The sequence below is a fragment of the Ornithorhynchus anatinus genome, chromosome 1, assembly GCF_004115215.2.
Source record: "Ornithorhynchus anatinus isolate Pmale09 chromosome 1, mOrnAna1.pri.v4, whole genome shotgun sequence".
Taxonomy (NCBI): Eukaryota; Metazoa; Chordata; class Mammalia; order Monotremata; family Ornithorhynchidae; genus Ornithorhynchus; species Ornithorhynchus anatinus.
This window is the reverse complement of record NC_041728.1, coordinates 30,345,270-30,371,809: the sequence shown is the minus strand read 5'-3', so window position 1 is coordinate 30,371,809 and position 26,540 is coordinate 30,345,270. Positions and strand designations below refer to the sequence as shown.

General features: G+C 46.9%; 1 protein-coding gene across 1 annotated transcript in view; it reads right to left on the bottom strand.

The window, feature by feature from the left end:
- GPHN (gephyrin) overlaps window positions 1–19,563 on the bottom strand; it is a 684,869-nt gene extending 665,306 nt beyond the window's left edge. Inside the window, exon 1 of the mRNA XM_029059894.1 lies at window positions 19,463–19,563. Coding sequence (XP_028915727.1) covers window positions 19,463–19,529 — 67 coding nt within the window. The 5' untranslated portion in view covers window positions 19,530–19,563. The remainder of the gene's footprint in view (window positions 1–19,462) is intronic.
- Window positions 19,564–26,540: the final 6,977 nt, after the last annotated feature.

Here is a 26,540-nt window from a genome sequence, read left to right as displayed (position 1 = left end):
TCACCCCCAACTGTTTTTACAGTATTATATGCCAAAAATACCACAATATCCATACAGAATCACTCATTTGTTTACTTAGGGAGAGCCTACACTCCTTGGATTTCTTGGTAGGGATTCTGCAGGGGCCTGTCACCTTGCCAAGATTTCTCACCATTGTCAACCTCCAAACTGTCACGCTTCACTTATATCAGTTTTACTTATTAACCCCTCTTGAGAATTTATTAGCCACTATGCATTAAGAGAAATTTGGTGACTTTCTTAAACATTTAATAGCATTTGTTAAGCGCTATGTTCATTCAATCGCATTTATTGAGTGCTTACTGTGTGCAGAGCACTGTACTAAGCGCTTGGAATGTACAATTCGGCAACAGACGTGCCAGGCACTTTACTTAAGCATTGGGGTAGATACAAGTTAATTAGGTTGGACCCAGTCCCTGTCCGACATCAGGCTCACAGTCTTAATCTCTGTTTTGCAGAGGAGGTAACTGAGGCACAGAGGAAGTGAAGTGACTTGCCCAAAGTCTTACAGCAGACAAGTGGTGGAGCCAGGCGGGAAACTCCAATCTTTTGCCTTTTCTTCCTTTCCCTTCCTGCCAATAAGGCATTTTCGTTCATGCTCTGCTGCTGCACTGTTTCTAATCATACCTTTCTACAAATAATCAATGGGAATAATGTAGGTCATATATAAATATTTCCATAGAATCATATGACTAACAGAGAGTCTTAGTCATACATTCCGAGTAGAAAATTCTTGCAGGTAAAACCTCCCGAGTGGCACGTAAAAGTAGACCCTATGAACATGTGTGAGACCTAGATGTGGAGAAGCAGCGTGGCTTAGAGGAAAGAGCACGGGCTTGGGAGTCAGAGGTCTTGGGTTCTAATCCCCGCTCTGCCACTGATCAACTGTGTGCCTTTGAGCAAGCCTCATCTCTTCTCTGAGCCTCAGTTACCTCATCTGCAAAATGGGGATTAGAACCGTGAGCCCCACGTGGAACCACCTGATTACCTTATATCTACCCCAGTGCTTAGAACAGTGCTTGGCACATAGTAAGCACTTAATAAATACCAACATTATTCTTATTTAGGCAAACGTGAGGCAATTGAAACAATCCAACAACGTATCAGTGTTTAATTTCTATTTCCAAAAGTAATTCCAAAATGCTGAGCTAAATAGCTTTCGTGAATATAAAGCATTAATTAGCTACAAGCCTTCTTTGGAGTTTTTACTGTAGAGCCTTGGAGTAGTTTACAAACATTAATTAAGCCCCTCGACAAATTGGGAGGAGTAAAACCTCATGTTGCATGGAACCACCGAGAAAATTAGGATTAACTGCACTAGCTACTCATGACATGTCTTATCCTGATCTTCTTCTTTTGAGGTGAAGAAAGTGTTTCAGATGAGAAAGGGGACAAAAACCGATCATCATAATAGTCCTTGCTGGTTATTCCAGGAATTCGCTTAATATTCATTCAGTCGTATTTATTAAGCGCTTACTGTGTGCAGGGCACGGTACTGAGCGCTTGGGAAAGTACGATCCAACAATAAAGAGTGACAATCCCTGCCCACAACGAGCTCACGGTATTTTGAATTTCTACATATAAATAATAATGTTGGTATTTGTTAAGCGCTTACTATGTGCAGAGCACTGTTCTAAGCTCTGGGGTAGATACAGGGTAATCAGGTTGTCCCACGTGAGGCTCACAGTTAATCCCCATTTTACAGATGAGGTAACTGAGGCACAGAGAAGGCCTCCCAGAGCCTTAGCAGGCAGCATTCCTTAGAGATAAAGATGCTCATCTTGATTTCCCAAGTTGGAACTCTGCTAGTAGAAGACTCCAGCAAAACTAATATTCTCATAAATCCTCTATCAACCAAGCGCAATACTGCAAAATACCATTAAATAGCCTTTAAGCTTTTCCTCTCTTATCTTCCTCTATTCTCCATCTACACCCACTCCCTTGGAGAACTCATTCACTCCCACATCTTCTACAATCATCTCTACGCAGATCATTCCCAAATCTACCCACAGAGCCCTGACCTCACTCTCTCTACTGCTTCACATTTCCACCCGCCTTGAGGACATCTCTACTTGGATGTCCGGCCATCACCTCAAACTTAATATGTCAAAACAACTCCTCATCTTGTCACCCAAACCCTGTCTTCCCTGTGTGTCTCCCATCACTAGAGACAGCCCCGCCATCCTCCCCGTCTCACAGGCCCTTAACTTTGGCGTGATCCTTGATTCATCTCTCTCGTTCAACCCACACATTTAATCTGTCAGGAAATCCTGTCAGTTCCACCTTCACGACATGTCTAAAATCTGCCCTTCCTCTCCATCTAAACTGTTTCCACAGAGACCCAAGCACTTATTCTATCCCGCCTTAACTACTGCATCAGCCTCCTCGCTGACCTCCCTGCCTCCTGTTTCTCCCCTCTCCAGGCCATACTTCACTCTGCTGCTGGATTACTTTTCTGAAACTAATAAATGGCATTTAAGTGCCTACTATGTGCCTGGCACTGTACTAAACGCTAGGGTGGATACCAACAAATTGGGTTGGACGCAGTCCCTGCCCCACATGGGGCTCACATTCTCAATCCCCACTTTACAGATGAGGTAAGAGAAGCAAAACGACTTGCCTGAGGTCAAAGAAGCTCATTTTAAATATTCCTTTCATCTCCCTCCACCACCACGCCTTTGTTGAAAATTTAGTATTTTGACTTTCCCTCCTTTAGTAAGAGACATATTAATAGTGCTTTTTCTCTTAAAGGGCATTTGTTAAGCACTTATTATGTACTACGTGCTGGAATTATATACAAGCTAATCAGGTTAGATCAGTCCAAGTCTCCCCACTCCTCAGAAAACTCCAATGGTTGTCCATCCACCTCCGTAACAAAAAGAAACTCCTTACCATCGACTTTAAAGCACTCAATCAGCTCTCTCCGTCCCACCTAATCTTGCTGATCTCCAAGCGAAATTCTCGCTGAACCTCGCTAATCCAAGTAGAGCTGATCTCCGGCTCTAACCCAACCTGTACACTCCACTTCTCTAACACCAACCTACTCCCTGCTCTTTGATCTCACCTATCGCTCCACCAACCCCTTGCCTACGGTCTCCTTCCGGCCCGGAATTCCCTTCTCTTTCATATCCGACAGACCACCACTCTCCCCACCTTCAAAAATTTCCTAAAATCACATCTCCTCCAAGAGGCCTTCCCAGATTAAGCCCCAGATTTCCCCTATCCGCCCTCCCCACTGCATCAATTAGGCACTTGGCTGGGTACCCTTTAATAATAATAATGAAAGTATTTGTTAAGCTCTTACTATAGCACTTTAGTACTCATCCCAACTCCACAGTTCTTATGTGAAGAGATCTCATCTACCAATTCTGTTATACTGCACAGTAGGCGCTCAATAAATACTACTGATTGACTGATCACACTCTATCCTTCTGTCCCCTCTAGCATTAAAAATTGAAAGATGTCTCCTTGTAGCGTGAAGACTCCACGAAGATTAGCTTCTTCAATCACAATGTGCTCGATCTTCGCAAAGCAAGCTGTTTTGATGGGTGGGGTAATTAATGTTTTCAAAAAAATCTAATGGGGCTACCTACTTCTGCCTAGACAGAACAGGTTTAAAACTTCAGCTCAAAATGCTTAAGGGAGAAACTTTAGCGCAAGGACCAAATACAGTCCAAGCTGTTTATCAAAGCATATTCCTTGGAGTTTAAATTAAAGTGCCGATAATCCTCGCTGTATTTGTTCTCTCTCTGATCGCTAGAATTCTTCAGACGGAGAGAAATCTTTTTTTAGTAATTGCATCCCTTCATCCTCTAAAATCTAGGTAAGAGTATTCGTTCAACTCTCTTTCTTGTTCCCAAGATTTCCAAATTCAAATTCAAATTAGACCTTAGGTCTAAAATTAGGTCTAATAAGGGTCTTGGAAGAGCGGTCCATTTCACAAGCTAGAGGCAAATATTTTAAATAATTGTATAATATGAATAATATGAATAATAATATATTATATTATAATAATATATAATAATTATATATTATAATATAATAATAAAAATAATTGTAGGCAGTGAATTTTGTTTAAGCTAATTAGGATAGACACTCTCCATATCCCACAGGGGGCTCACAGTCTTAATACCCATTTTACAGATAAGATTACCGATGCACAGAGAAGTGAAGTGATTTGCCCAAGGTCACACAAGCAGGCAAGTGGCGGAGCCAGGATTGAAACCCAGGTCCTCCGGACCCCCCAGGCCTGATCTCTATCCACTAGGCCATACTACTTCTCTAATATGGTCAAGAATGTATTGAGTTTTAGCAATTGGTTTCAAAGTACTTACTGCTCATATCATCCCCCCACCAGAGGTTGCTAAAATATCATAAATTGCAATATCCAATATCAAACATAGCCACAGAATCAAAACATTCAGCCAAAGAAATTATAGTAACCACAGCCATATGCCAGAACTCAAACTTTGCTGACTGCTACATAGGGTCAACACTTTTCATAACATTCAGATTGCTTTATTTTAAAAATGGAATTGTGCTACATTTGGGGGGGTTTTATGGTATTTGTTAAGCACTTACTATGTGTCAAACACCATTCTAAGTGCTGGGATAGACGTAAATTCATAAGTTTGGAAACAGTCATTGTCCCACATGGGGCTCGCAGTTTAAGTAGGAGAGAAAACAGATATTGAATTCCCAATGTACAGTTTAGGAAACTGAGGTACAGAGAAGCTAAATGATTTGCCCAAGGTCACACGGCAGGCAAACAGAGGAGCTGGGATGAGAATCCAGGTCTTCTGACTTCCAGGTCTATGCTCTTTCCATTTGGCCTTGCTGCTTCACTAATTATTCTAATGGTTATAGCAAACCGATCAGTTGAAATCAGGCCCAAAACACACTGCGCTAGGAAGGAATGAATCAAACTTCTGAAAACATGTTACATAGTTAGAAATCTCTCACATAATCCCTTTAGGTGAGTTTGTTCAAGTCAAACAACTAGGCTTTCTGAGCTTTATTGGATTCCTCTCTCAACTGCATGGCTACTTTGACATTTCAAGGGTTAATGTGGGACCAGATAAAAATGCTAACCACATGTATCTGGGGTCATCAATTCAACACATTGTTTTCCACCGAAGTCAATCTCTTCTTTTTCCTTCCCAGGTGTAAGTTCAGTTTAATAGTGACACTTTTAAAAATGCACCATCTGCCTCAAAACATATTTTCCCCTTTCCTTTTTTGTTTCACTTTACTTGCAACTACTAGGCCTTCTTTTCCTGTAAAAAATTTAAAAATATCAGAAATGCCAAACTCAGCCAACTGAGTTAAGAAATGATAGTTGGAGGTACAATTTTTGGCTGTCCAGCATGACTACGGGAACGATAACTAGCAGCTCTAATTTCACCCACAAAGATCCCCATCTTTCCCTCCAAAAACTCATTATAAACCTCATCCGTGAGTCGATGTCAAAACTTCTTGGAGAAATTGATATTTCTTGCCCGCACAACTTTGTGCCCTAGCTTAACTGTGGCTTCTCGACGCATTCATTGGAAGGACCCATCAACAGTGTGAAATTTTGCCAGTACTGTAAATTGTAAAGCTTAGCGTGGCTCAGTGGAAAGAGCATGGGCTTTGGAGTCAGGGCTCATGAGTTCGAATCCCAGCTCTGCCACTTGTCGGCTGTGTGACTGTGGGCGAGTCACTTCACTTCTCTGTGCCTCAGTTCCCTCATCTGTAAAATGGGGATTAAGACTGTGAGCCCCACGTGGGACAACCTGATTCCCCTATGTCTACCCCAGCGCTTAGAACAGTGCTCGGCACATAGTAAGCGCTTAACAAATGCCAACATTATTATTAAATTTAGTGAGTAACAAGTCCACGTTCGCTCTGACCAGAGTTCCTGATTTGGTATACTTAATCGGGGCCCCTTTCAACCTTCAATCTCACTCCTAGGATGTCCTAATCTTTTCAATCTTCCTCAAATGACAGCTGTTTCATCCTTTGATCACTTTAGCCTTCCTGACCTGCACTTACTCTATTGTGCCCTCCCTAAAATCTGGCAACATTCCAAATATGGTTTTCTATCATTATACAATTTTTCTTTAATAGCCTCTTCCTTTTTTCCTTTTCCTCTTTTTGATGGTATTTGTTAAGCGTGTCAAACACTGTTCTAAGCACCGGGGTAGATACAAATGATAGGTCGGACACAATCCCTGTTCTGCTTAGGGTTCACAGCCCAGGTCGGAGGGAGAACAGGAGAACTGAGGCACAGGGAAGTTAAGTGACCTGCCCATGGTCACACAGCAAGCAATTGGCAGAGCTGGGATTAGAACCCAGGTCCTCCGACTCCCGGGCCGGTGGCCTTTCCCTAGGCTACGCTGCTTCAGGGGGCAGGCGGAGGCTGGGTAGGGGTGATGATGCCATACCACCTTACTGACTGCCATAAACGTTAACGGGTAATTGGAAGGAAGAGTCATCATCAGCTGTATTTACTGTGCACTTACTGTGCTGTGGTATTTATTGAGCACTTAGTGCTGTACTAAGCACTTGGGAGAGTATAACAGAGTTGGCAGACACGTTCCCTGCCCGCCATGAGCTTACAGTCTAGAGGGGGAGACAGACATTAATATAAATGAGTCATTTATAATATATATAGATGCATATAAATCCTGTGGGGGTGAGGGTACGGTGAAGAGCAAATGCCCAAAGGTCACAGATCCAAATGCACAGATAATGCAGACGGGAGAGCGGGGGAAAAAGAACCTAATCAGGGAAGGCCTCCTGGAGGAGATGTGACTTTAATAAGGCCAGGAAGGTGGGGAGAGGGTTGGCCTGTCGTATCTGGATGGGGAGGAAGTTCCAGGCCAGGGAGAGGACGTGGGAAAGGGATCAGCCGGGAGAAAGGTGAGATTGGGGCACAGTGAGCAAGCTGGCACTAGAGGACTGAAGTCTGCAGGCTCTTCTGTAATAGGAGAGCAGTGTGGCCCATTGGATAGAGCTCAGGACTACCAGTCAGAAAGACCTGGGTTCTAATCCCAGCTCCACCACTGTCTGCTGTGTGACCCTGGGCAATTCACTTCTCTGGGCCTCAGATACCTCATCTGTAAAATGGGGATAAAGACTGTGAGCCCCACGTGGGGAAGGGACTGTGTCCAACCCGATTTGCTTGGATCTTCCCCAGCGCTTAGTAGAGTGCCTGGCACAGAGTAAGCGCTTAACAAATACCATAAAAAAGGAGATCGGTGAGGTATGGGTGGGAGAGGAGTGCTTTGAAGCCGATGGCAAGGAGTTTCTGTTTGATGTGGAGGTGGATGGGCAACCACAGGAGATTCTTGAGGAGTGGGGAAACATGGACTGAACTTTTTTTAGAAAAACAATCTGGGCAAGAGAGTAAAGTATGGACTGGAGGGGGGAGAGAAAGGCGGCAGGGAAGTCAACGAGGAGACAGATGCAGTAGTCGAGGTGGAACAGGATAAGTGCTTGGCTCAGTTTAGTAGTAGTTTGGATGGTGGGGAAAGGGCAGATTTTCACAATGCTGTGGAGGTAGAACTGACGGGATTTGATGACAGAGTAAATATGCGGGTTGAATGAGAGAGGGGAGCTGAGGATAATGGCAAGGTCCAAGGCTTGTGAGATAGGGATGACAGTGGTATTTTCTACAGTGTGGGAACGACTGGGGAAGAAAGGGTTTGGGTGAGGAAGTAAGGAGTTCTGTTTGGGACATATTTACTCTGGCCCAAAGAGTTTAGTTTAGTCATGTTTAGTTTAGTCAACATGTTCAGTTTAGCCAATATGTTTAGTCAACAGTGACTACAAGAATAATCAGTCAGTGGTATTTCTTGAGTGTTTACCTTGAGCAGAGCACCGTACTAACCGCTTGGGAAAGTACAATATGAGAAGCCGCGTGGCTCAGTGGAAAGAGCCTGGCCTTGGGAGTCAGAGGCCATGGGTTCGAATCCCGGCTCTGCCACTTGTCAGCTGTGTGACTGTGGGCAAGTCACTTAACTTCTCTGTGACTCAGTTCCCTCATCTGTAAAATGGGGATGAAGACTGTGAGCCTCATGTGGGACAACCTGATTATCCTGTATCTACCCCAGCGCTTAGAAAAGTGCTCTACACATAATAAACGCTTAACAAACACCAACATTATTATTACTATTACAATACAATAGAGTAGGTAGAAACAATCCCTGCCCACAAAGAACTTACAGACCGCCAGGGCGACAGACCAGAAAATAAATTTCAGCCGGGTAAGGGGTTAACGTCAAAGCAAGTTTGGGTCACAAACCCACATGCAGTCAGGAGAAAGAGAGCTGATTAGGTCTCTGATGTGGAGATGGATGGGCAACTACTGAAAGATTTTGCGGAGAGGGGAGATGTGGACTGAGTGATTTTTTAGAACATGATCTAGGCAGCCAAGTGAAGTATTGACTGGGGAAGGAAGACAGAAGCAAGGAGATCAGTGAAAGTATTGATGTAGTCAAGGCAGATAGCATCAGTGCTTGGATTTGGTGCCAGACTCTTCATGCAGGTGGAATGAGAGAAATGCATTGAGGATAATGTCCGGGTCATGGGCCCGTGAGGCGGGGTGTTGCCTGCAGTCATGGGAGAGAATGGAGGAGGACGGAGTTTGGGTAGGAAGGTGAGAGGTTTGGTTTTGGGATGTAAAATTGAGCTGGCGAGACAGACATTAAAATAAACTAAATTAAATAAACTAAATAAAATAAATACAGATAGAAGCAGTGGAGAGTAAGGATTTATGTACAGGAGTGCAGTGGGGTGTTTAACACAGTGCTTAAGAGGAACAGAACCAAGCGCACAGGCCAAGCAGAAGGGAGGGCAAATAGAGTAACGCCAGGTTAGTCGGGGAAAGCTTCTTGGAAGAGACAATGTCACAGAAGGGCTTTGAAGATGGGGTGAATGGTGATCTGTCAAATGAGAAGGGGAGACCTGAGAGGAACAAAGATGTGAGGGGTTAATGAGAGATAATAATAATAATAATAATAATAATAATAATGCCATTTGTTAAGGATCAATGTGTGCCACGCATTGTTCGAAGGGCTGGGTTAGATACAAGCAGATGGGGTTGGACCCAGTCCCTGCTCCACCTGGGACTCCCAGTCTCAATCCCCATTTGACAGATGAGGTAACTGGGGCCCAAAGAAGTGAAGTGACTTGCCCCAGGCCACGCAGCAGACATGTGGAGGATCCGGGAATAGAACTCACGACCTTCTGACTCCCAGGCCCGGGCTTTATCCACTATGCCTTGGGATTAATAGGATGTGGGTAGAGGAGCGAAGTGTGAGAAGTACGCGGGCTGGGATGTGGCGGGAGATGAATGAGGTTAATTAAAAAGGGCAGAGCCGACTGAGTACCTTAACCTTCGAGTCAGGGGTAAGGGGCTTCTATTTCTCGCTTCTATTTCCTAGGGCATCTATTTCCTCTTCTCCCACTTCCTTTTATGCAGCCCTGGAACTGGGATTTTATCCTCCCATCCCACAGCCCTCAGGTACATATCTCTAATTGGTTTATTTACACTACTGGCCATCTTCCCCTTTAGCCTGTAACCTCGTTGTGGACGGGGAACGTGTCTACCATCTAATACATTGAATTTCCTCAAGCGCTTAGTACAGAGTTCTGCACAACGTAAGCGCTCGATAAATATGATTGATTGGCTGTGACCGATAACTCATTGAGTTGTGAATGATAACTCATCATGAAGCTGCAGTTTGAATCGTTTCTCCCAGACATAATATCTTGCATTTGTTCACGGTGAAGCTCATCTGCCCACTCAGCTTTATGACATCTTTCAGTTTATTCCCAAACGGAAAGCACGCCCTGTGGAAGACTGCAGTTTCCGCTGCAAGCGAGAAGAATTCCTTGTGCGTTTGTTCCAGGTTATTAATAAATCTTAAATAAAACTAATTCTGGAACTCTTTATTGGGGGAACCCCGCTATTCATCCTTTGCAATAGCAAAAAGTAGCTCTTTATCCCTTCTAATTCTTTCCTGTCCTTTGGGCGATTTTCTAATCACGACAGAATAGTTCCTTCAATCTCATGAGTGTTGGAACACTTGAAATGTCTCTACTATCAATCAGTCGATCTTATTTACCGAGCGCTGTGTGCGGTGAACTGTACTAAGAGCTTGGGAGAGTAAATGAGTTGATAGACAAATTCCCTGCCCACAGTGAGCTTGCAGCCTACACAACTTTTGAAAATCTAAACATAGAGTCAGTCCTCTTAGAACACATATTTGCACAATGTATTTTGATTCGAAGGCTGTAGAATTTGGGAAAATTCTTCCGACTATATTAATTTTAATGTCTGTCTCCCCCTCTGCACGCTATGGGCAGGGCACATATCTGCTAATTGTTATAGTATACTCTTCCTGGCCCCTAGTATAGTGCTTTGCACAGGGTAAGTGTTCAGTAAATATGACTGAACGAATGACTACGCACATCAGCTGGATAGACGTATGTGTTTTTCTTAAAACAGGGGTTCTTCCAAAACATCACCTCTGGTTATAGGACAATAATAATAATAATAATAACAGTAATGTTGGTATTTGTTAAGCGCTTACTATGTGCAGAGCCCTGTTCTAAGCGCTGGGGTAGATACAGGGTAATCAGGTTGTCCCACATGAGGCTCACAATTAATTCCCATTTTACAGATGAGGGAACTGAGGCCCAGAGAAGTGCAGTGACTTGCCCACAGTCACACAGCTGACAAGTGGTGGAGCTGGGTTTCGAACCCACGACCTCTGACTCCCAGGCTCTTCTCCACTGAGCCACGCTGCTTCTCCAAAACAAAGATCATGACAACTGTAAGTTTTAACACATTAGCAGTGCATTATTAGTCCATTCACAAAGTCACATAGCTGGCAAGTGGTGGGGGCAGGATTAGAACCCCCGGCCTCTGACTCCCAAGCCCGGGCTCTTTCCACTGAGCCACATTGCTCTCTAACAGACTGCATTATAGCCGTATATTTACTGAACCGCCCAAAAACTCAAAAAACTACAGTAAAATAGTGAGGGAGGATTCCTCCTTTCAGAAATGACATTGTCTTCCATCCAGACACTTATTGCTTCATTATTCACTGATAGAAAAGTTGATCAGAAGCAGCGTGGCTTAATGATAATAATTATGGCATTTGTTAAGCGCTTACTATGTGCAGAGCTGTTCTAAACGTTGGGTACATACAGGGTAATCAGGTTGTCCCACGTGAGGCTCTCAGTCTTCATCCCCATTTACAGATGAGGGAACTGAGGCACAGAGAAGTGAAGTGACTTGCCCAAAGTCACACAGCTGACAAGTGGCTGAGCTGGGATTTGAACCCATGACCTCTGACTCCCGAGCCCATGCTCTTTCCACTGAGCCACGCTGAAGATCAAGAAGCTCTAAAAATAACTGAATATACTAATACATATTCAATGCATAAAGTAAATAAAAATGCACTGGTGCTGTGGGGAGGATTAAAATACAAAATTGCTACGGGTGATTGCTGTTCTGACACAATCAAAGATCTGTGAATTAGGCAGAAAAGTCTTCCTGGAGGAGGTGGGATTTGGGGGCAAAATGTGAAGAGCTGAGGCCTGATGGATTTAGTGGGTCACACAGTTCCAAACCGGGAGAGCAGCACGAGCTGTGGGTCAGAGACAGGAGAGCCGGGAGCAAGATTCGATCAAAAGTAGGGCCGCGAGGAGTGAAGAGGGCGAAATGGCGAGTAGCGGGTGAAGTGGACCAATAGATAAGACACAGAAAAATGGCAGAGAAACTTGACGTCACCGACCCGTTTGACGTGGAGGGGAACGGGCCACCACTGGAGTGGATAAATGTGTGCTGAGTGATACTGCGAGATGACTCACGTAGCTCTGTGGAATATGGACTGAAAGGAGGAGAGACTGAAGGTTGATGCAGCAATCTAACACAGTGGTCCAGCCTTCTTTTTTTTAGGGTATCCTTTAAGCGCTCACTACGTGCCCAGCACTCTACTAGGAGCCAGATTAGACACAAGCAAAACGGGCTGGGCCCAGGCCATGTCCCACATGAGGCTCACGCTCTTAATCCCCATTTTACAGCTGAGGAAACTGAGGCACAGAGAAGGGAAATGACTGGCCAAAGGTCACGGAGCAGACAAGTGGTGGAGCCTGGATTAGAACTCAAATCCCACTGCCTCCCAGGCCCGAGCTCTATCGGGAAGCAGCGTGGCTTAGTGGAAAGAGCCTGGGCTTCGGAGTCAGAGGTCATGGGTTCGACTCCCAGCTCTACTTGTCAGCTGTGTGACTGTGGGCAAGTCACTTAACTTCTCTGTGCCTCAGTTACCTCATCTGTAAAATGGGGATTAACTGTGAGCCTCACGTGGAACGACCTGATTACCCTGTATCTCCCCCAGCGCTTAGAACAGTGCTCGGCACATAGTAAGCGCTTAAAAAATACCAACATTATTATTATTATTATTATCCACTAGGCTACGCTGCTTCTCGTGAAACGATCTGAAATGGGAACAGAATGGTAGTTCCCTGAGTGGAGAAGAAGAGGCAGATCCAAGAGATGTTAGGAAGGAAAAACTGGAAAGATTTAGCAATCTATTATTAGCAGTATTTAGGAAATTCTATCGTATTTCTTTAAATTACAGGAAAGCAAGAAGACAGTAGTCCTCTCACGTTTCTATAGAGCTTTTAAACCAAATGATGCCTCATTTGGAAAATCGGGCACCTTGTACCCAATGCATCAGTTTGAAAAAAATCACTTTTTACCACAAAACCGGGCAGTGATAGTATCTCCTTCATTATCATAATCATGACAAACTGTACAAAATCAGATTTGTTGATTCTGTACACTTTTCTAGGACAGGCTTGGCTTATTTTTCTTATATATTATTGTTGAGAACTTTTAACATACCCTTGTGTGCTGAATCACCGTAAAAGTAGGCTATAAAAATGTAGTGGAGCAAAATTGCTCATACAGTTAATTATCTCTCAAAAATTTAATTTTATAGTTTTCCTCCATAAATGGCATCGCTATCTGAGATTTCAGAAAAATAAATCTTTTCTTAATATCATATTTCCGACTGTCTTCATAAATGAAGCGGGGTGGCGTTTCCTTTCCCCAACACACTTGCGTAGAGCATCCCATTCTTCCAAGTGTCGCGTTTAAAGCTTACGTTAGCAATAGGCCCGCCTTCCCACCATAAAGTTGGATGCTATGGAATAGCCTTGCTAATAACTGTAAACACCTAAATCGGGAAAAGGAACTCTTCGCCTTCCCACTCAAACTTGGTCCTCCACCTATCATCTCCCATCGCTATAAACACCACCACCAACCTCCCTATCTCGCGAGCCCCTAACCTTGGCATTTTCCTTGACTCATCTCTCTCATCCAACCCACATATTCAATCTGTCACGGAACCCTGTGGGTTCGACCTTCACGGCGTCGCTCCAATTCACCCCGTCCTCTCCATCCAAACCGCTGCTACTCTGATCCGAACACTCTCCTGCCCCGACGACGGCATCGGCCTCCTTGCTGACCTCCCGGCCTCCTGTCTCTCCCCACTCCAGTCCATACTTCACTCTGCTGCCCGGATCGTTTCTCTAAAATAAGGTTCAGACCAGATCTCCCCCCACGTCCAGCGGTTGCCCATCCACCTCCACATCAAACAGAAACTCCTCACCGTTCCCTTTACAGCACAATCGCCTCGCCCCCTCCTCCCTTACCTCGTCGATCTCCTACTTCGGCCCAGCCCGCGCTCTTCGCTCCTCCAATTCCAGATCCTTCACTGTGACTGGATCTCATCTATCTTGCTGTTGACCCTGTCCACATCCACATCTGATCTGGAACATTCTCCCTCTCCAGATACGACAGACCACCATTCACTCCATCGTACTGACTGAGCGCTTACTGTGCGCAGAGCACTGTACTAAGCGCTTGGAATGTACAATTCGGCAACAGAAAGAGACGATCCCTGCCCAACCACTCTCCCCTTAGTAAAATCAGATCTCCTCTAAGAGGACTTCCCTGATTAAACCATCTTTTTCCCTACTTCCTCTCCCTTCTGTATCACCTATGCACTTTGATCACTTGGTATTCGCCCCATCCTCGGTCCCTTAGCACTTGGGTGCAGATCCTGAATTTATTCATTTTTATTAATGTCTATCCCCCCCACCCCTTCTAGACTTTTACCTTCTTGTAGGCCGGGACCATGTCTACCAACTCCGTTGTACTGCACTCTCCCGTACACTATGCACAATGCCCTGCACAGAGTAAGAGTTCAATCAGTCCGCTGATCGACAGACTACTGATTCGAAATTAAAAGACACAAAGCCTCATCTATATAACTTTGACCCAGTTCTTGAGTGATTTACTTTGAAATGTATTAAGCCCTTTCTCACTATTCCGTGTTAAGCCCTGTAATCGATCAAAGGTCATTAAATCGGGCATGGTTGCTGTCCCTCTCACACGGAAGTCACAGTCCGAGGGGCAGAAGAGCAACTATTTTGTCCCCATTTTAGAGATGAGGAAACTGAGAAATAAAGAAATGAAGAGACTTCCTTAAGGTCACAGAGCAGGGCAGTGACAGAGATACAATTAGATCCCTGGCATCTTGATGCCCACCTCCATTCTCTTTCCAATCCGCCTACTTGGATTTACACCTTTTTCTCCCCCTTTTGCCCTCTTTTTTTTTTTAACCATTTTTGATTTGCCGAGATCATTAGTTATTGTTTTCTTTTCGATTTCAACTATTTAAGGCTGTTGTGTGTTCACACTAGTCTTTTTGGTCCATCGGAACAAAAGCTACCCATATAATAATAACTACTGGCATAGGTACTGGAAACATTTGAATTATTGAATATTTTTCAAGTCATTATATCCCGTGTCTCAACTGCCCCTGAAAACATTATCAGGTTTGCAGGGAGAGTTAATGGCAGTTAATATTTGTTATTGTTTAAATCAGTCCCTATTTCTCTTAGTTGTCAAATCTACAGTTTAAGATGCCCTACTGACAAAAAACTAACAAATGCAATTTAAAATATGCACAATTGCTAATCGCTTTAAGACAGTCCCTCCCGCACATCCCAACCTTCATTACCAAGCTCTTCCATCCACTCCTATTTCCAGCCAATGGCCTTGCTTCTCTTAATAGCGTACTGATCTCAACAACAATGAATGGAAATGCAGGATCTTCAAGATCACTTTCTACATTTTACATTTCAATACGGTATGCTAATGTGCATTATCTTTGCAAGGGGCCTTTCTGCTTTCAATTACAATAGGACCAGTAGATGAGAAATTATGATTCTGGGTAACAATAAAACTGATTTGAATACCGGTACTACTTGAGATAAGCAGCACAAAAAGAGAGTTTACAAAATTGTAACCTCACTGTCATCAGTCAATCAACGCTCTTTATGGAGCGCTTGGGAAAGGAAAATACCACAGACATGATCTCTGCCCGCAAGGAGTTTACAGCCCTCAGTAGCCACAGACTCTGTCCAGGTCTCCAAAAATGTTGGTATTTGTTAAGCGCTTACTATGTGCCGAGCACTGTTCTAAGCGCTGGGGTAGACATAGGAGAATCAGGTCGTCCCACGTGGGGCTCACAGTCTTAATCCCCATTTTACAGATGAGGGAACTGAGGCACAGAGAAGTTAAGTGACTTGCCCACAGTCACACAGCCGACAAGTGGCAGAGCTGGGATTCGAACTCATGAGCCCTGACTCCAAAGCCCGTGCTCTTTCCACTGAGCCACGCTGCAAAAAGCAGGTACTTATTTATTCTGACCATTATGGGATGGGAATGATTTTTTTTTTTTTTTTTACTAGAGTTGCACTGATTTCGAAAACAAGCAGAGAACATCTTAAACCTCTTTGAAATCGCTTTATACCGTCAATCATGTAACCTTCCTTTTGGGTAAACAACATAAAATTGTCTCTTGGATCACAATATATTTTAAAATGATAGACGATTGGAACGTGGAAGGTAATTATGACCATCTCAACTAAACACAGAATGCTCTACATACAAATCGTTTGTGAATACATATACCCGTAATACTATTTTCTTAGTAATTTACTAAATGCATCCATAGTATCAATCACAGGTGCTGAGGCACCTCAGTTAAATTAGTTAAATTGTGATTTGATTTCCAATTCCTCAACGACTCAAAAGAAGACCAGGAAAATAAGTGCTCTGGGTAAACATTTCTCCTCCCATCTCTGTTCTTTAAGAAATCATCTGAGTAGGCTTTTAAGGAGAAATTTCATACTAGATTTACTTAATTCACATCTACGGAGATTATAAAACTCTCCGGGGTGAGAAGATGTTTCCATAAACGAAAGGGTTACATAGAAAAATTAAGTCAGCCAAAAGGCTTTGAAATAATACTAACAAATATGTACCGAATACAGGCGACTCTAATGTGAAGTCGATGAGATTTATGGCTAGCTTTGGAAAATATAACTAAAACATAAAATCATTTTTGTGGAGGAATCCTAGTTTGCTTGCCTAATAAAAAAAATCCTCTAACACTGAAAAGAGAATCAGAAACCACTGCACATATAAAAGGAGAAATTCAATTAAGGAAAGTATATTAACTGAGTTTCGATCCGACTGTGAAGTCATTACAACTACAAAGTCTAGGAGACAATCATTTCAATGTTGAAAAAGATGATCCTTAGAGGAGGAAGAGATATAAAATCCCAAATTCGAAGTGTCTTTACCAAACCACAAACAGAACGAGGAAACTTTTAAGTGAAAACCACCGTCACCCGTGATGATGTTTTTTAAGAAGCCTACCGAGAAAATCTAAAACACATCCAAGTTGGGTCATTCACCTGCTTTTTCTCTAACGAGCCTAACTTTATTCACTGGACTACAGAACGAACGAATGAAAACGCCGGGCTCTTGCGACTCGCTTTATTCACCGGACGACGGAATAAGCGGACGACGACGCCGGGCCCGTCCGACTCCATTCTTCCATCATCTCCAAGGGGACGTGACTATTCCCGCCCCGCATGGACCGTCGATAAATGGCCGGAGATTTACATTTACGGGGTGGGGAGGGCACGGAAAGAAGGAATCGTCTGATCTAGTCACTCGCGGTCGGATGCTCCAACCCCACGAATTTGCTGCTCCCACTGTGAATCCCAAAGCCTGAAAACCATTTCAGCACCAGGAAATGCGAACAGCGCAGGTTCTGACTCGGGGGGTTCCCGACTCCTCTGCAAACTGAAATCTCCTGCCCTACTCAGAGAGCTTCCAAAAGAGAAACGATCGCTAGACCGTCGTCAAATTTTAGGATGGCGACCCGGAAAGATGCAGCTCATTTATTCGGCCCGGGAAGGGAGAGCGGGGCGGGAAGCATCCTTTCCACGCCAACTGAAATCGACACACGCTCAATCAAGCTGGCGGATCGCTTCCGCCGGCCGTTCGGAGGATGCTTCTGCTGGAGAAGATTGAGACTTCTGCTTAAAATTTCGGGCCCCGTCTCAGATCTGCCAGAACCCGATGGGCAGGGCCAAGGACGGGGGTCTGGCGCTCCTTCACGCGGCCCTTCGATCCTTCGTTCGCCTCCATCCGAGCGACCGTCGACTGGGTCTCGCTCTTCGTCCGCTCCGCGCCGACCTCCGGGGCGTGGGGTTCCAAATCCGCCCCTCTGACCCCCATCTCCAAACCCCGTCTCCGAAGGGGCTCCGGCCAGGACTCGGCCCCGCGGGGGACCGCCTACCTCTGAACGTGGCTCCCCAAATCCAAACGCATCTCGATGGGCCGTGCGGGGCGCGGGCGGATTTGGAGAGAGGGCCCAAGGAATCCAGGGAAGAGCGGGCTCCTTACCAGCCTCTGATCCTCCCACATCCTGAAGTGCGGGGAGGAAGGGAGGAGGAATCTTGAGCTTCCAAGGAAAACGGGGGCTTGGGAGGAGAGGGAGAACTGCACAAGGCCCCCCCAGCTGAAGGAGGCCATGGGCCGCACCAGACCTTCTGGGAGGCCAAGGAGGAGGGGGAGCCGTGTGGCCCTTCGCCCACCTGGGGAGATGGCATCCTCCTTTTCCCGGGTGGGGGGCCATGCTCCGAAGAGAGACACGACAGGGAAAAGAGGAGGGAGGTGGAGGGGAGACGGTCGGGGAGGCGATGGGATGTCCGGGCCGAGGGAGGGTCGGGTGGGAGGCCGGAGGCTTCTGAGACGACCCCCGGGGCTCAGACCGGGCTGTGAGGATGCGTGGGTGCAGAGAAGGGAATGGGGATAGGCAGGGATGGCACGGACAGGGCTAGCTTGGACTCTCCCAAGCGCTTAACACAGAGCTCTGCACACAGTAAACCCTTGATAAATACGACTGAATGATGGCACGGGCTGGGATGGCATGGGCTCTCCCAGGCACTTCATACAGAGCCGCGCACACAGTCAGCCCTTAATAAATACGACCGAATGATGGCATGGGCCGGACTAGCTTGGACTCTCCCAAGCCCTTAATACAGAGCCCTGCACACAGTCGGCCCTTAATAAATGACTGAATGATGGCACGGGCCGGGCTGGCTTGTACTCTCCCAAACGCTTAATACAGAGCCCCGCACACAGTCGGCCCTTAATAAATACGACTGAATGACGGCATGGGCTGGGATGGCACGGGCCGGGCTAGCCTGTACTCTCCAAGCACTTAGTACAACAGGAAGCACTTAATAAATATGACCGAATGATGGGATGGCGTGGACTCTCCCGAGCGCTCAGTGCAGTGTTCTGCACACAGGAAGCGCTTAATACATGCTACTGAATGATGGCATGAGCTGGGATGCGCGGGATGGGAGGGCATGGGGTGGCACGGGCTGAGCTGGGAGGCGTGGGACGGGGTGGGCTGGCCTGCATAGGATGGGCACGGGCTGAGCTGGGAGGCAGGGGATGGGGTGGGCTGGCATGGGCTGAGCTGGAAGGCATGGGTTGGGGAGGGCTGAGCTGCACAGGGTGGCACGGGCCGAGCTGGGAGGCATGGGATGGGGCGGGCTGGCCTGCATAGGGTGGCATGGGCCGTGCCGGGATGCACAGAATGGGCTGGCACGGGCTAAACCGGGGTGCACGGGATGGGGTGGGCTGCATGGGATGGGAAGGACTGGCATGGGCTGAGCCGGGCTGCACGGGAGGGGAAGGACTGGCATGGGCTGAGCCGGGCTGCACGGGAGGGGAAGGACTGGCATGGGCTGAGCCGGGCTGCACGGGATGGGGTGGCATGAGCTAAACTGGGGTGCACGGGATGGGAAGGACTGGCATGAGCTAAACTGGGGTGCATGGGATGGCGGGAGCTAAACCGGGGTGCCCGGCGGGAGCTAAACCGGGGTGCACGGGATGGGGCGGGCTGAGCTGGGCTGCACGGGATGGGAAGGAGCGGGCCGATGGTGGGGGTGGGGTCCGGCGAGGAGCGGGCAAGGCCCCCGGGGCGCGGGTCCGGGGGCGAGATACCTGTGAGCACGCCGACGCGGATGTGGTGGTCGTGGTTGGTGAGCAGCAGCCCCTCTCCGGCCGCCATGTTGGGCCGCGCGGCGCCCGCACCCGCCCGCGCCCGCCCGCACCCGCCCGGACGCCCCGCAGCCGGGAGCGCGCCCCGCGGGAGCGCGCGCGCGCCACAGCGGCCGGCGGGGGCGCGGCCGGGGGGAGGGGGGCGGGGCCCGCCCCACAAATCGCGCGAGACTTCCCTCCGCCCGGGGAGGGAGGGAGAGAGGGGACGGCGCGCATGCGCGGCGCCCCCCCCACCCCCTCCCCACCCCGGTCGGTCGCATCGATCGGGGCCGGCCCCGGCCGGGCGGGGGGGGGTCCCAGGCCGAAGCAATCGCCCGCCGAGCGCCGGGGAGGAGGCCGCTCCTCGGCGCGCCTGCGCACGGCGCCCCCCAGCCGGTGCTGCGCCACGGGGGGCCGGCAGGGGGCGCCGCGCCGGACTCTAATAGTGATAATGTTGGCATCCGGTAAGCGCTTACTATGTGCGGGGCCTTGGTCTAAGCCCTGGGGGAGAGACAGGGTCATCGGGTGGTCCCACGTGAGACTCACAGTCTTCAACCCCATTTTAGTAATAATAATCATAATGCTGGTATTTGTTAAGCGCTTACTATGTCCAGAGCACTGTTCTAAGCGCTGGGGGAGAGACAGGGCCATCGGGTGGTCCCACGTGAGGCTCACAGTCTTCATCCCCATTTTAGTAATAATAATCATAATGTTGGTATTTGTTAAAGCGCTTACTATGTGCAGAGCACTGTTCTAAGCGCTGGGGGAGAGACAGGAGCATCGGGTGGTCCCCCGTGAGACAGTTAATCCCCATTTTAATAATGATTACAATAATAATGTTGGTATTTGCTAAGCGCTTACTATGTGCAGAGCACTGTTCTAAGCGCTGGGGGAGAGACAGGGGCATCGGGTGGTCCCCCGTGAGGCTCACAGTCTTCATCCCCATTTTAATAATGATTATAATAATAATGTTGGTATTTGCTAAGCGCTTGCTATGTGCAGAGCACTGTTCTAAGCGCTGGGGGAGAGACAGGGTCATCAGGTGCTCCCACGTGAGGCTCACAGTCTTCATCCCCATTTTAGTAATGATAATCATAATGTTGGTATTTGTTAGAGCGCTTACTATGTGCAGAGCACTGTTCTAAGCGCTAGAGTGGATACAGGGTAAATATTGGTATTTGTTAAGCGCTTACTAGGTGCGGAGCACTGTTCTAAGCGCTGGGGGTGAGACAGGGTCATCAGGTGGTCCCACGTGAGGCTCACAGTTAATCGCCATTTTAATAATGATTATAATAATAATGTTGGTATTTGCTAAGCGCTTACTATGTGCCAAGCACTGTTCTAAATGCTGGGGGAGATACAGGGTCATCAGGTTGTCCCCCGTGAGGCTCAAAGTTAATCCCATTTTATAGATGAGGGAACTGAGGCCCGGAGAAGTGAAGTGACTTGCCCACAGTCACACAGCTGACAAGTGGCAGAGCCAGAATTCGAACCCATGACCTCTGACTCCCAAGCCCGGGCTTTTTCCACTGAGTCACGCTGCTTCTCTAACAAATCCCATCGTTATTATTATTATTATTGTTGTTAATGTCTGTCTCCTGCTCTCAACTGTAAGCTCATTGTGAGCAGGGAATATGTCTGTTATAATAATAATGGTAATGATGGTATTTGTTAAGCGCTTACTATGTGCCAAGCGCTGTTCTAAGCGCTGGGGTAGATACAAGGCTATCGGATTGTCCCACGTGGAGCTCACAGTCTCAATCCCCGTTTTACAGATGCGGTCACTGAGACACGGAGAAGCTAAGTAATAATAATAATAATGTTGGTATTTGTTAAGCGCTTACTATGTGCAGAGCACTGTTCTAAGCGCTGAGGGAGATACAGGGTCATCAGGGAGTCCCATGGGGGGGCTCCCAATCTTCATCCCCATTTTACAGATGAGGTAACTGAGACAGAGAAGTGAAGTGACTTGCCCAGGGTCACACGGCAGACCGGCGGCAAAGCCGGGGTTAGAACCCGTGACCCCCTGACTCTTAGGCCCGAGATGTAGGTTTTGAGTTTCAAAGGAGGAGTAAGAGAGGGAGGGAGGGGGAGGGATTTTGTGAAAGCAGTTTGGGGGGACAATAAGCAGGCCAACTGCTCCCCCTTTCCCAGGGAATTATAGGACTAACCTCCACAGTTCCCTTGCTCGTTGTGGGCAGGGAACGTGTTTGTTTATTGTTATATTGTAATAATAATAATGACAGTATTTGTTAAGCGCTTACTTTGTGCCAGGCGCTGTACTAAGCGCTGGGGTAGATACAGGTTAATCAGGTTGGACCCTGTCCTGCCCCGCACAGGGCGCACAGTCTTCATCCCCACTTGACAGACGAAGGAACTGAGGCCCAGAGAAGTGAAGTGATTTACCCCAGGTCACACGGGGCAAGTCACTTCGCTTCTCTCTGCCTCAGTGACCTCAGCTGCCACTTGTCAGCTGTGTGACTGTGGGCAAGTCACTTAACTTCTCTGGGCCTCAGTGACCTCATCTGTAAAATGGGGAAGAAGACTGTGAGCCCCACGTGGGACAACCTGATTCCCCTGTATCTACCCCAGCGCTTAGAACAGTGCTCTGCACAAAGTAAGCGCTTAACAAATACCAACATTATTATTATTAGAACAGTGCTCTGCACATAGTAAGCGCTTAACAAATACCAACACTATTATTATTATTATTATTATTATTATTATTATTAAATGACCGACTGGGATTAGAACCCAGGCCCTTCTGACTCCCAGATCCGTGATCTATCCACTAGGCCACGCCGCTTCCCATTCCCCAATTCCCAAAAAGCCTTATATCCAAAACATACAGTGGAAAACATGCATCATGGGAGAACCGACTGAATGGAAAACTCCAGCGAAAGGCAAACCTGACAGTGAAAATTCAAGACAGACTGACTCTCCCTCTTCTGGAAAAAAGCTGCTGTAAATCCAAGAAGGAAAAACCTGCATAGAGGCACTTAGGAGAATATCTACTCTTTTAGTATTAGTATTTATAATGGTGTTTATTGAGTGACTGCTGAATGTAATTTACTATATTGAGCTTTGGGGAAGTATAACAGAAGCCACAAGATATATTCCCTGCCCACGAGGAGTTTAAACTTTAATGGGGGAGACAGACATAGAGTCACAAGCAGTAGAATCAGAATAAATAAAATTTAATGTTCAATTGAATATACATGTATACATGAGTGTGGAGGCTGGGCAGCAATCAATGCATAAATAAATAAAACGCAAGAGGCACCTTATGAATTTTTGCATGGAGTTTGTTACGCGATTTCTATGTGACAAATACTGTTCTAGGTGCAGGAGAAGGTAGGGGTGGGAAGCAGCATCGCCTTGTGGCTAGAGCTCAGGCCTGGGAGTCAGAAAGACCTGGGTTCTAATCCCAGCTCGGCCACTCGTCTGCTGGGTGACCTTGGGCAGCTCACTTCACTTCTCTGTGCTTCAGTTACCTCATCTGTAAAATGAGGCGTAAGACTGAGAGTCCCCACGTGGGACAACCTGATTACCTTGGATCTACCCCAGCGCTTAAAACAATGCTTGGCACATAGTAAGCGCTTAACAAATATCAAAATTATTATTATTGCAAGTTAATCGGGTCAGACACAGTCCCTGTCCCGCCTGGGGCTCACGGTCTAAGTAGGAAGAACAGATATCTCCATTCTATAGTTGAGGAAACTGAGGCAGAGGGAAGCGAAGTGACTTGTCCGACATCTCTCTGCTAGGCCACGCTGCTTCTTTATGAGTTGATGGGATTGGGGGGGGCTGGTAATCAGCCAGGAAAGGAAGATGTGGGATTTTAGGAGGGTTTTGAAGATAGAGAGCGCTGAGGTCCGGTGGATCGGCGGCTAAGGGAGTTCCAGATCCTGGGGCCAGCGTGAGCGAGGGGTCGGAGATGGACAAGACAATAAAAATAATAATAATAATGGTTTGTTAAGCGCTTCCTATGTGCCAAGCACTGTTCTAAGCGCAGGGGTAGATACAGGGTAATCAGGTTGTCCCACGTGGGGCTCACAGTCTTCATCATCCCCATTTTACAGATGAGGTAACTGAGTCACAGAGAAGTGAAGCGACTTGCCCAGAGTCACACAGCCGACAAGTGGCGGAGCCGGGATTAGAACCCACGACCTCGGCCTCTCAAGCCCGAGCTCTTTCCACTAAGCCACGCTGCTTCTCATAAACAAGACCCTCCATAAGCAGCTAGGAGGTGGGCTTGGGAGGATTGAAGGGTGCCACGAAAGGCAGGAGAGAGAAGTGGTGTTAGCTGGAAGTGGGATGTGGGATTCAGAAGGGTTTTTTAATTTTTCAGGCGAGGGGTGATTTGAGCACATTTGAAGGCGAGGGGAAAGAGGGCGGTTGAAGGTGGCAGGAAAGTAGAAAAGGAGGGAGGGAGGGAGCAAGGGTTTTGAAGATATGAGTTTGTCAGGGGCAGAGGTAGAGGGAGTAGAATTAGAAAGCAGGTGGGAGATCTCCTCTTGAGAGACAGGAAGGAGGAGAAAGAGGAGGAGATCAAAACACTGTTATAAGAAGGTGAAGGAGTTCTTAGGAAGTTCATTCATTCAATAGTATTTATTGAGCGCTTACTATGTGCAGAGCGCTGTACCAAGCACTTGGAATGTACAGTTTGGCAATCGATAGAGACAATCCCTGCCCATTGATGGGCTTACAGTCTAATCGGGGGAGACAGACGGACAAAAACAATAGCAATAAATAGAATCAAGGGGATGGACATCTGATTAACAAAATAAATATGGTAATAAAATATATACAAATGAGCAGATGAGCAGAGTGCTGAGGGGAGGGGAAGGGAGAGGGAGAGGAGTAGAGAGAAAGCGGGGGGAAAAGGAGGCTTAGCAGAGGGGAGGTGAAGGGGGGCAGAGAGGCAGCAGAGGGAAAAGGGGAAAAGTTCATCTCTCACGTTTTCTATTTCGCTTTAAAGTACAGGCAGAGTGGTGCTATAACAGTGATACAACTGAACCTATTCCAATTCACCAAGCACTAGAAAGGGGCGTGACTAGAGGTAAAGAATTATAATAATCAATAATTACAGCATTTGTTTAGCACTTACCGGGTGCCAAGCACTATTCCAAGCACTGGGGGCATACACGTTAAGCAGGTTGGACTCAGTCCCTGTCCCATCTGGGGCTCACACTCTTCATCCCCATTTTACAGGTGAGGTAACTGAGGCCCAGAGAAGTTAAATGATTTGCCCAAGGTGACACAGCAGACATGTGGCCGAGCGGGGATTAGAACCCACGTCTTTCTGAATCCCAGGCCCGTGCTCCATCCACTAAGCCACGCTCAGATGCGCGGCGGGTGTGATGGGCTATTCTTTTGGCTATGTAGTTTATAGAGCAGTATTCATGTTTGCAGATGCCCTTAGCCGATAATAATAATAATAATACTATTAGCAATAACTGTGGTGTTTGTGCCAGATATTTGTGATAATATGTGCCAGACCCTGTACTAAGACTTGGGGTAGATATAAGGTAACCAGGTTGTACACAGTCCCTGTCCCACATGGGGCTCTCAGTCGTCATTCCCGCTTTACAGATGAGGTAACTGAGGCAGAGAGAATTCACGTGACTTGCCCGCGGTCACACAGCCGACAGGCGGCGGAGCCGGGTTTAGAACTCAGGTTCCTTCTCACTCCCAGCCCTGCTCTCTACGCACTAGGCCACGCTGCTAAGCAGAGAACCTATAGGACGGAGGCCGAAAAGACCGTCTTAATGTCAGAAAAATGTAAGAAATTTCTCTGGGTCCTTACCAAGTCTCAGATATAATAGTCATCAGCCAGTATTACTATGGTCCTTGGGGGAGGCCTCTGCTTTTAACACAACCGATTTGATTCACGAGTTTAGACCCAGTTAAACCAAATCAAAATAGGCAGTGAATCAATTATAAAGAAAGTACCACTTCAAAGTTCGTGTGTAGTTGTGAATGTCAAGAGGCAGCAAAACACTAGAGAAGGCAATCTAATAACATCTAATTCCACTTAATGCTCTTCTCATCAAAAACCGAGTTCCCACTGATGGGGAAAAAAAAAAGGTTAATCGAACCTGGAAGGGATATTTCACTCACCCTCTTGCCCCCAAGCAGATGACTCTCGAAACCACTTTGCCAGGTGGCTGTCTATCCTTCTTTACAACCTTCATTTGGTGATTCCAGAGTTATCACGCCATTATTCCTCTCCTACAGAGTGTTGACAACCCAGCCTAATTCAGTGTTATCTACAAATTTGATTAGTATGTCTTGAGCGTGAGAACTGTGAAAATCTTCTTGGAATGGAGGCCGCATTTCCCTTTCCATTCTGGTGCCCAGGGATGACTGTGGGATAGCACTGAAGCTCTGCTCTGCACCTCAGTTCCCTCATCTGTAAAATTCATTCGTTCAGTCGCATTTATTGAGTGCTTACGGTGGGCAAGGCACTGTATTAAGGGTTGAGCAGCGTGGCTCGGTGGAAAAGAGCCCGGGCTTGGGAGTCGGAGGTCATGGGTTCGAATCCCGGCTCTGCCGCTTGGCAGCTGTGTGACTGTGGGCAAGTCACTTCACTTCTCTGGGCCTCAGTTACCTCATCTGTAAAATGGGGATGAAGACCGTGAGCCTCACGTGGGACAACCTGATGACCCTGTATCTCCCCCAGCGCTTAGAACAGTGCTCTACACATAGTAAGCGCTTAACAAATACCATCATTATTATTATTATAGCACTGAAGCCCTGCTCTGCATCTCAGTTCCCTCATCTGTAAAATTCACTCGCTCAGTCGCATTTATTGAGCACTTACGGTGGGCAAGGCACTGTAGTAAGTGTTGGGAGAGGACATGAGGATTAAGACCCATGTCCCCACGTGGGACATGGACTGAGTCCAACCTGATTAGCTTGTATCTACCCCAGCTCTTCGTACAGTGCTTGGCACAGAGTAAAGGGTTTAACAGATACCATAAAAAAAAAGTGGGTGTGACCAAAATGGGCTGGAGGTGCCGTGGCAAGTAGAGATGAG